Source organism: Buteo buteo, chromosome 7 (assembly GCF_964188355.1).
Source record: "Buteo buteo chromosome 7, bButBut1.hap1.1, whole genome shotgun sequence".
Classification (NCBI taxonomy): Eukaryota; Metazoa; Chordata; class Aves; order Accipitriformes; family Accipitridae; genus Buteo; species Buteo buteo.
In genome coordinates this window covers 38,110,388-38,121,413 of record NC_134177.1, presented here as the reverse complement: position 1 = coordinate 38,121,413, position 11,026 = coordinate 38,110,388, and the positions used below count along the sequence as shown (strand labels likewise).

At 43.0% G+C, this 11,026-nt stretch overlaps 1 protein-coding gene across 1 annotated transcript; it reads right to left on the bottom strand.

Annotated features, from left to right (window-relative positions):
• Window positions 1-2,473: 2,473 nt before the first annotated feature.
• Window positions 2,474-10,200, bottom strand: RFC2 (replication factor C subunit 2). The gene is made up of 11 exons (XM_075033336.1): window positions 9,955-10,200; window positions 8,965-9,034; window positions 8,286-8,327; window positions 7,764-7,870; window positions 6,492-6,593; window positions 5,779-5,879; window positions 4,928-5,085; window positions 4,494-4,559; window positions 3,928-4,008; window positions 3,470-3,583; window positions 2,474-2,787 (listed from the first exon to the last, which is right to left on the bottom strand). The coding sequence occupies exons 1-11, from the start codon at window positions 10,074-10,076 to the stop codon at window positions 2,677-2,679; spliced, it is 1,074 nt and encodes a 357-aa protein (XP_074889437.1). The 5' UTR covers window positions 10,077-10,200; the 3' UTR covers window positions 2,474-2,676.
• Window positions 10,201-11,026: the final 826 nt, after the last annotated feature.

Sequence of the window (11,026 nt, the reverse complement as noted above, 5' to 3'; positions counted from 1 at the left end):
CCATTAAATGATTAGAAGATTAGCAGCAGTAAAAGATCCTTGGCACACAGCTAGAGAGCTCCCAGAAAGTTCTAACCATTAGGTGAGTGCACGGCCAAAACATTAAAATACAAGATTTAGTGCTCCCCTCGCTAAGCAGAGAGGTGAATTAGACCAATTACATTTTCCTGGTGTAAGGTTCCTCCGCTGCCAAAATCTGAGTTTGAAAGTTGTGGACCTAAAGCAGGGGGGGCAGGAGCTGGATATGGAGTATCTTCCCTCCTCTTCCTGGGAGTCTGAGCAAATCCCCCCTTGCAGCTCTCCGGAGGAGCTAGCTGTAACGAGGGCTAAATCCGTTCTTAGCTTTGTAAAGCTCCAAAAGTACTTTTCAGCCAGTGATCTCATTACACTGGAAGATATCCAGGGGCTGTTACGGGAACCTTCATCAGCGTTATTACAGTCTTGTTCTGAAACACCTCATGGTTTTTCTTTGCAGTGGGTGCGTATGTGTGAGTGTGTTCACTGACGCACTGTCCTTTCAGGACTCGTTTTTAGGTGTGCAAGGATTTCTGGTGGTCAACCAAAATTGCCAGATCCTGCGTTGTCTGAACATAATGCAAGGAGAAATGACATCTCCCCTGGGTCCATGTATCTCTCTCCTCATATTAGGTAGGCAGCCAAGTAAGCAATTCACTTCCTGTTTTCAATTTAAGATGCATTAGAAAAGTAGTTTTGGCACCACTGGTGCGGCTCTGAAATGGAGCTGGGGAGCCTTAGCTAGCTGCCGGAAAGCAGTTGCTCTGCCCTCAGAGAGGGTGAGCAACCACCTTGGGCAGAACCAGCTGTGTTGGTGGTATCTTGGACTGATACTATGCCTCTTCTCTGGAAAAGTGAGTATGATTATGTGCCCCCAATGCTGTAAAGGGTTAGCCCAGAAGAGAGTCAGCTCCAAACTGGAGCTGTGGAAATGCAGCTACTGAATATAGTTTAGAAAACCACATCAACCAGGTAGGAGCAGGAACTGTGGCCCTCCGTGTTTCCACCCTTCCACTGGCACCAACACAGCAAACCAGACGACGCGCAGGTACGTACATGCAGTGGGGTAAGGACCAGCCTCACAAGTCCTCCAAATATGGGGTTTTCTATTTTATGAAACTTCTACAGTAACATCTCTTCCTTTCCCATTCAGCAATGAACATATTTAACTAGAAAGCAAAGACAGAGTAGGCTGGCTGTGATGTGAAGCCAAAGGAAAATTAATCTATTCTTTAAAAGTGCCTTATTTAAGTTTTTGGGGACAAGAGCTGTGATGCTGTGTCTGTAAAGAACTCAGAAGCTTAAGCCCCTTAATACTAAATTATTAGTTGTATATTTAACAGTGTTTATGCTAGTAGTGACAAGTCACTGGCTAGGAATCAAAAGGTAAATTTGATAAATTGACTATTACATCCATTATTCTAAGAGCTGTTTGCTTTATTCCATTTGGGAGCAAGCTCAAATGTGTCTGTGCTTTAGCTGTCAATTAACTTGCTCTCCTGCACTTTGAATTAAAAAGGGTTGTCTTCAGGCTCTTGTCAGAGGAGCTGCAGAAAGTCTTGATGGGGCAATTTATGACGCTACCAGCTCTTGCTGCTGAAACTCAGTAGCCCTGTGGCTGAGTCAGAGAAATGGAGGGTGTAACCAGCCACTGCTTCAGTGCAGGGGCCGGTCGTTGGGCTGAAGCCGACTTATACTGCCAAGTGATGATCAGTTTGGCACAGAGACAGCTGTGGTGCAGGCAACTGAATGCTTGGGGTGGAAAGCGTCAACAGAATGGGCAGGGTGAAGTGCAGGCACCAGTAACTTGTACCTCTACCACGTTTTGTTTGACTGCTATAACCAGAACATGCTTAATTATATTAAGATGGCTCTGCTTGGAGACACACATCTTGCATCTGATATGGAGGTGGTCAAATTCAATTTATATTTGCTTTCACTCTGCATTTCACACTTTACTGCTCATCTGCATTGGCAAGGTGGTTTCTAAAACTGAACAGACAGGAAAGTGTGATGCTGTAGCTTTTTGGTATGCCGAAACTACAGTGACATTACCTAGCTTGGGACAAGCAAGAACGGAAAAGGGAACTCAAATGCAGACTATCCCAGAATTTGGTAAATTTTTAAAAGATTACGAAAGGAATATCCAAAATAAATAGTTGGCACCATTAAGAAATGTGTAATATGTCTCCTGCATATGTTTGATGAAAATATATTCCTTACCCACAGCACATAAACAGCACCCAGGAGTGGCACCTGCTCAGCATGCCTCAATTATAACTTCATTAAATGCCTTATTTTGTGCAAAAATTTTTCTGTCTTGGTCTAAGACCACCACTCATGACCACACTTGAAGTGTAATCACTAACAATGGGATTCAAGTTTTTTTATTCCTGCAGACCTTATTGCTCTGGACTATCACAGTACTCTCTTCTTACAACATGTAAGAGTTCTTGGGTCAAAGTAAATTTTAAAGCTTTATTGGTCTAAATAAAAAAGTACAAAACATTTTTACAATAGAACCTGGTTATTTTTCTGTGATTTAGCAAAACCAAGGGAACAGGCTCTTTGCATGCAGAACTCAGGACGCACCCAGGGCTGCTGACCTTGCACGCCAGGCCTTCAACCTTCCAGAAAGCAGGCTTCAGCTCAGTGAAACATCTAACTTGCTGCCGGGGCGGCGGTCTTCTGACACAGTCTGGCCAGCAGTCCAGCCATTTGTAACAGTGAGTTCACACCTTCTGCTATCTTCATATGAGTGTACCCAATTTCCTGGTGATAAAGACATTGCAAAATCTTCTGTTTTCTCCCCCAGTCTAGGCATAATATGACTAATGACTAAATAGAACCTATTCCTTACTACTAAGAGACCAACTTTGAGTCACTCAAACTTCTCAGAGAAGTGTATCTTCTCATGTAAACCAATTAGAATGCCTTTTTTTTTTTTTAATCAAAGCCTGTATTTCCCCAATTCCTTTATAAGAAGCAAGGTGCATACATTTGAGGACAGGTTTTAAATCTGAAGAGCGATTCCATTACACCAGTTTACCAATTGTTAACTGGCTGTTAATTTAATTTAATATTTTACTATCTATTGGACTAGAATCAAGTAGGCGCTTGAAGAAAGTTCTCAAGGAGTTATTTAATGCTTTGATGTAAATAATAAATTCAGTCAGCATTACATTTGTTATGAATTCTAGTTGATCACTAAAGTGACTTTTGCCACTTCTGTGGGTGGTTATGATTACATGTTAAACTTCAAGTCACCATTCTTGCTGACAAACTGATGATGCAGAGTGGGAAAGAAAGCAGTAATGAATTAAGAAATACTCTTTTTGCGGTACTATATAGCAAATCTCAAACAGAAAACCCTGAGCCTGCCCCTGTATTAGGGATCACATCACCTTCTTAAAAACACCCAAAAGACCCCACTAGGAGCTAGGTTAGTACTAACCTTGATAAATTCCAGTTTCAGATATTCTGGCATTTGAAAGGTTTTACACACACGGAAGATGTTGCCAATCACATCTTCTGGAGAGTATCCAAGTCGCCACAGGTGGGCAAGAATCTGTGCAGGCAAGAATAATCCCTCAATTATCTGCAAAACTTATCAGGTCAGTCAAGTATATTCACTTTTGGAAGAGCTGTATATAACTACTGGAACTGCATGTACTATTTATCAGATGATTTAACCTCAATTGTTTAGGAAGTAATTTCAATACAACTTGATTTTTTGCTTGTGAGCTTATTCATCTGAACAAACCCCTGCATAAAAAGGATTTAATTCATCAGCTTATTTACATGGTATTGCCCTTATCTTAAAAAACAACACACTGTGAATTCTTCAAAACAAACAAGAATTCTGTAGAGAAAAATTGTCTGTCTACGCCAACACAACACATGAAAACCAACCTTGTATGCTTCATCAATATTTGCACTTATGCAGTGCTGTATCATTTCTTTCACAAGCAGAGGATGAGGCTCGTCACATACCTATATCAAAGAGAAATAATACACTTCAAAATATTAGAAGACTCTCCATTAAACCTTTGGTATTTTCACAAAGCTTCTATACAGCTAAAGTACTGAATCAGACACGTTCTATAATACAGATTAAATTTTAACTAATAAGACTTTTCAGCTATCCTGCCATGGCAGACTCAATGGCATGAAATGAGAAGACCCAAGTAATAGATTCAAAAGTTATCACTGTGAAATTTCCCAGCAGTTATGTGATTCATGTGCTTTGAGAGAGCTGGAAAGCCAGAAGGTATCAGGCATGCCATTAGGGACTGCTAGCGCACTCTCCCTTTTCAAAACGCACACGCACTTTTTTACGGCCTAATGCTTTAATTGCTACATATGTAGTGCTGTCTGCATACTGGCAAAGCACTTTCAAAGGCTTATATACCTGATGGAAGTTCTCACACAGCTGTAGTGCTAAAATTTTAGCATCACTGTTTTACGCTACTACTAACCTTAAAGACGTTTTCACTGTTTATAAAGCCAAATCCAGAATATGTGGACTGTAAGTTGTTTAATGCCTGTGAAAGAAAAAATAAGACTTCATTTATTTTTGGAGTGCTCTACTTCTCACTCCCCTCCTCAGGATGAAACACACTTTTCAGAAAATGATGCCAAATAAGCAGTTTCCAATTAAGCAACAGAGTAAATTGCAAATGTATGCAGACTTTGTTTCCTCCCACAAATTTGGTATCCAGTTCCCACCAATTTACTTTTAAGAAGCAGATCCACCTTAAAACCTCACAAAATGAAAGAGTTTAATTATTTTTGTGCCACAGGTCACATCCTCTTTGCTTTACCTCTCCAAAGATAAATCTTTGAGAGCCACAATTCAAAGGTTTTTTTGCTTTAAACAGAAGCCTTTGTTTCATTGCCTTTCTTCTTTTACCTGTCTCATATCTCCTTGGGCTGTGAAGATAATGGCTTCTAGTCCATCATCTGTATATGGTACATTCTCTTTCTCAACAATTTTCAGTAGCCTTGCAAGGATTTGTGAATCTGTCAGCTTGGTGTAACGCAGCACTGCACACCGTGATTGAATAGGTTCTGAGGACAGAGATGCGTAATTAGCATTTCCCTCTTCTCTCAAAAAAATACCATTTGTTTTCATCTTGGAAGAAGGTATCTCAGCTTCCAACTCTTCATTTGTCTTCTTTTAAAGAAAAAGAACATGTCAGCTCTAGACAGAATGTAGCATCTCCTTAAAAGCATACAATTTTTACAGTCCATCAGTTGAGCCCAAATGTGCTGCTTGAGTTTTCCGAGATATGTGCAAATATATATATGAAGCTCAGCTGCTTCTGTTCTCCGTGTTTTCTGAATGTATATGTTTCTCATTGCTAAACAAGAAAAGTCTAAAGGTCTACAATGTGCTAGCCTGTAGGCAAACTTTTATGTTTCAGAAAGCAGGACAAGAAAAGGGGTTCAATACCCATTAAACAATACATCAAACATCTTAAACTGTAGCAGAATTGGATGGAGATTAAGCCCAAAGCAAAGAAATCTGCTTCTGCAGTCATGCATAGCACTATCCATCAAAACCAGCTGTTCAGAGGGTTCACCGGCTACACAAATATACTCTTCTTTTATTAGCTGAATGTACAGGTGGTTTGATTTTTCAGAAGTACCATGGTTTCTTGCAATGAGCAGGTCCAAGGTATTTCTGAAAAGTGCCTTGGAAGTTAGCCAACAGTATGGAGAACATATGACAAAAACTCCCAGGGACTAGCAGCACTTTACCTATGATTTTGTCAGAGGCATTGCACGCAAGTGCGAAGCGCGTTGTTTTGGAATAAATTTCCATTGTTCTTCTCAATGCTTGCTGTGCTCCATCTGTCATGCTGGGGGAGAAAAGAAGACAGATTTAAGCCCTTCACTGACTTACAGGTGCAGCCTAATAACTATTTTTACACAAGCTTCAGAGTTTACTGATATTAAACAGTGCTTTGTAAATTAATTGATATTCTGCCTTGATAAACTAAGCAGCTTTCTCTAGTCATGTGAACAAATTACCCTGCAATGCAAGTAGTCACCAAGAGCTCCATAAAACTAACACACAAAAATAGATCATTAATACTCTGAAGAATACTGCTAAGAATACTACTACTTATATGCAGATGGAGGAGAATGTCCCGTTTTCATCCAGTGAAATTGTCTACGTAAGCCAGACTCTTTTCCAAGGGAAAGAGACAGTAAACTGGAAGATGCTATTTCATATCCAGATAAATTACAAAGTGTTTCACCCCAATATTCAGTATCTCCTTTGAAGCAATGATCTTTGCTTGATATGAGTAACCTCGTAAGAACACTGTTCAATGCATATTTATTTCCCAACAAATTATTTTTGATAGCCTGATAGGAACATCTAAGACTGTCCAAGAGAGCTGCTCCACAGACAGGATAGATGCAACACACTTCACATAGTAGCTGAGGTTAAGAAAAAATCAACGTACCTGTCTGCTTCATCAAGGATGATTATTTTATGCCGACCTTTTGGAAGTGTGACCTTTTGCTGGGCAAACATTTTGATTTTGTTTCTCACAACATCAATGCCTCTGGAACAATAATTCAAGTGATTCATGATCAATGGGGTGAAATTACATAACAGATTTTACTCAGCAGCCGCATCAGCTGAAGCGGTTCCGAGCTCTCTATTCTCCTGCTGTTTGTTCCTGCCCCTTCAGCTGTGCCAGTATAACTGTTGTGAAACCATGTTGTAAGCCAGACTGCCTAACTGATTCAGAGTTAAACATCAATACTCCTCATTTCTGGAGGCTTTGAAAAAATAGTTTAACAGTATCAGTATATATGTGTCAGTAACCTTACAGTACTGCCACAAAATTACTTATGTTTGGCAAAGGTAGGGGTAATAATTGAACAAGGGCAGAAGCGTTTAACACTGCTTTGCTTCTTTGCCAGTACTTCACACAGCTACATCCACAGACCCAGCTATAACTCAGAAGAGTTTAAGAAAAACAGCTGGACAGATTGCATCATTTTAGCACAACATGGGTGCTTTTCTAGACTGAGTCTCAGCAAAGACTTACTTTTAAAAATAAAGGACTTCAGTTTTTTGTTCTGTTTAGAAAATGAATGTTGTGATTCTATAGCTCTTCTATAACTGATATTAAAAAAAGCAGGTAAACTGTATTGTACTTATAAACAACCCTCTAGAACATGTCCTCAGAATACTTCAGGACAGGTCTGCTACAGAACTTGGGAAATATAATCAGCCCTTAGTGCCTGATCCTTGGAGTAGAGTCAGTGTCCTCTACATACCTAACACCCTTATCCTACATTTTAATCCTCAACTGCCCTTACAGTGCTAATTTCTATCACTTCACTTTTTTTCTTAAGCATTGAAGAGTTCCACTGTAAACAACTTGTTCACTTTTCATTCTTACGAGGATCTTCATGAATGCAGGAAGCTTAACTCTTTAAAGCGAATTCAAGAAAATAGTACCATTATGGATTCTGCACTCCATCTGTTTATATTTTTGTGCATGAAGGTACCTATCAAGTTTATAAAACATCAAGTAATAATATCTTTGTTGATAGGTGGACATCAAAGATTGCCTAACTTTTAGCCGGAAAAATTGCATTAAAATAAGTATTAGAGGCCTTACTGTAGCATTAAGTCTATCACGCTGGCCTGAGTTAAACTAAAAATAAAAATGGATACTTGCTGCTTCATTAAAAGTTTGATAAGGTTTATTCATTCTCACCTGTCATTTGAGGCATTCAGCTCCAAAACAGCATCCTTTAATGCAGGACCAAGCAGAGCACGAGCCAAGCAGAGGATACTGGTGGTTTTACCTGTTCCTGGGGGACCCTAAAAATGCAAAATGCAACAATTGCTGGTAAGTTTAATATCATTTTCTACGTTGTACACTCTACAATGCTCTCCCATCATGAAAAACAGCTGCAACAGAGGAACTGCAGGCAGAACACCAGACTAGAGGTTGCCTGAGTTCGGGATCCTGCCTCCAACAGAGGAGAAAAACGCTGCAGGGAAAAGCAGGAGACATGCTTCAATAGGCATCTGAGGGCCAGGTCAGGTTTTAACAGAAAGCTGTTCACCATTTGTGTATTCTGCCAAGAACACTGCTTGCTCAGTGGCCATACAATCAACATCTCTTACCAATACTTTCAGGCACAATGCAAATCTATACTGGGAGGCTTTTGTGGCTAGATTTCAGAAGCCAGGACCAACACAGTGAAATACAGTAAAACACAACAATACTTACAGCAATTATAATATTTGGTACGTTCCCCTCTTTTGCGAAGACCTAAGAAAGAATAAAAATTTTAAAAACTATGTAACAAATAGTTTCCAATTCTATTTTAATAATGAGAAACAGACCTACAGTTTCTTTTCTTCCCTCCTGCTTTCATTTTTTGAACCTTGCTGCTTTCATGTTTTGTTTTTTCAATTGAACCGTTAGAAGTCAGTCCCTAGAATAATATGGAAAAACTTAAAAGCACTTAATCCCACAGGTCTTTAGTACTCTTGCCTTTCCTTTGCACCTGTTACGTTTGCTAGTATAAGCTTTCTGTTAACAAATACTGTGTTCACAAACTCACTTGTCAAGGAAAATATTTTTCCTCCAGAAATTTATGTTTCTTTCTGTTGTTATATAAATTACATTTATTCATTGAAACAATATTATTATAACAGCTACAAATTTTCTAAGTTGTATCAAAACAGGGCCAATTTAAACAACATTCCAATTCAAGAAGGCATTATTTCCTTGAACACCACTCAAGCATGTCCTAAAATAAGTAACTTCTTGAGTATATCAGAAACTTTTTTTCCCACATACTCAACTATGGATGTAAAAATACAAAAGTGCTTTTGGTCTGCGGATCTGCGCAGAATCGGTTTTTGAGCTAACATCTCAAAAAAATGAAGGGACAGCTACACACCTCCAACCTGCTCACCGTATCTTCATTTCCAACTATTTCACATAGTTTCATGGGTCTGTATTTTTCCACCCTGTAAAAGTAAAACCCCACACACTTCAGCACATCTAATAAAACTTTTAATAGTGCTTTACGCTGACAGAAGAGGAGGATTCCGCTAAGACAGCACGCGGCAAAGATGACTTGATGTGTCTTTAGGGCAAACGCCGCAGGGTGCCCCCTCCCTGCTAAGCACAGCGTTCCACAACACTAATTCCTGAAAGGTTGTTTTACTTCCGTTGGTATAAAAAAAAAAGGAAAAGGAAGAAAAAAATGCTCAACTCGGACACGAGTTTGGTGCCTCAGTCTGACAGGGCTAAGGGGAGACGCCGTCCTGTGCGCTCTCTCATGGTTAACACAAGGCAGCGCTGACTTTGTCTGGACTCGACAGGGACTTCTTGCTTTCTGCCCTAGGCTGCCCGGTGCCCTCTCCCCACTCACTCCCACTTCACAGGCCCCAGCCCTGCCTGGGCAGGCTACCGGCTGCAGGCAGAGCTCTCACTGCTGCCAGAGCCCCCCACTTCCAAGTCAGACCCAGCTCCTGCAGCCCGGCGGGTACGGGGGGAAGGCCCTAAGCCGGCTGAGATCGGGATGAGGATGAGGATGGGGATGAGGATGAGGATGGGGCCGGGGCCGCCCCGCAGAGGGAGGCAGGGCCCGGCCCACAAGACCCCCCTGAGCGGAGGCGCCGCACGAACACAGGCCCGACAGGGCGGCGCGAGCCTCCGCCTTCCCGCCAACGGCGCGCCCCGCCCCCCGCTCACCCCATAGGCTATGCCACGGTAAGCCCCGCCCCCACCACGCTCTGCACCAATGGCCCTCGGCCTTTCCCGCATTCCCCGCCCCCCCGGCCCCATCTCGCAGGCGCTCAACGGCCGCCCAGGCTCCTTCGCCTGCAGCCGCCGCCCCCCCCCCCCCAGCCCCGGCGCAGGCCGCGCCGCCTCCGCCGCTCACCAGGGCAGCTCGTAATGGCCGCCGCCGGCGGGAGAGGTCCCCGGCGGGTCGGCGGATCCTCGCTTCTCGCCTGCCGCGGGCCCGGCCTTCTCGTCCCCCACGGCCTCCACCTCCATTTCCATCCCGGCGGCGCCTGGCCCGGCCCGGCCCCTGTGTCTCCGCCGCCTCCGTGAGGGGAGGGCCGCGCTCTCGGGCCCGCCTCGCGGGGCGGGACGGCGAAGGCCAGGCCGGGCCGGGTGGGTTCTTCCCCGCCCGGCTGGGGCGGGCTCCAGCAGGTCCCGGCGCTTTTGGCGGCAGCTCTGGGAGGCCGCTGGGGGGTGGGGGGGGCAGGCCGGGCACTGGAGGCGGCGGGGCTGGGCTTTGCTGGGGAGGGACTGGCGGGTAGGCCTAGGGGCCGCTCACGGCGGGGCTGGGTGGGCTTGTGCTCCGCTGTTTTGGAGACTGACTGCTTTTCCTCCCCTACTGGTTAAGTGTTAATTAATAAAAACAGTAATATGTTTGCACTTCAGGAGTTTAGTCTTTGTTTCTTCTTCTAGCTTCCTTTATTTCCCCCTATAAAATGAAAACAATAAAAGATGCATCACAAAATACCGTAAGTAGTTATGTTATAATGAGGGTATGTGGTTGTGGTGCTACCGTTAGAATTTGGGTATCCGTACTGGTTTTAAACTTGAGTAGTTACTGGGGCCTTGGTACATCTTTAAGCTCTGCTTATGCTCCACATAATCAATGACATTTGTGTTAGCTCAGTGAGCAGAGGATCTGTCCTTCAGTCTGGACTCTTGATTCCTCGGGAAGTGTTTCCAATTTAAGATTGGTGGGAGACGGAAACTTGGAACTGATTGTATTTGAAGCCACGTGTGAGTGGTGATGCCCTTCTAAGGGGGTAACTTCCTATCACTTGCCACAACATTTATGTTCCAATGTTATTGTCAGTGCCTGTTGGTGTTTTGAGGTTGCCATGTGAATGTTTGCAGGTGAGAGCATTGCCTTCAGCCTATGGAACTGCTTCTGCCTGTGGCCTGACAGCAATGGGAGTTTGCCGAATTTCTTATAAGGCTCTAAAACTCTG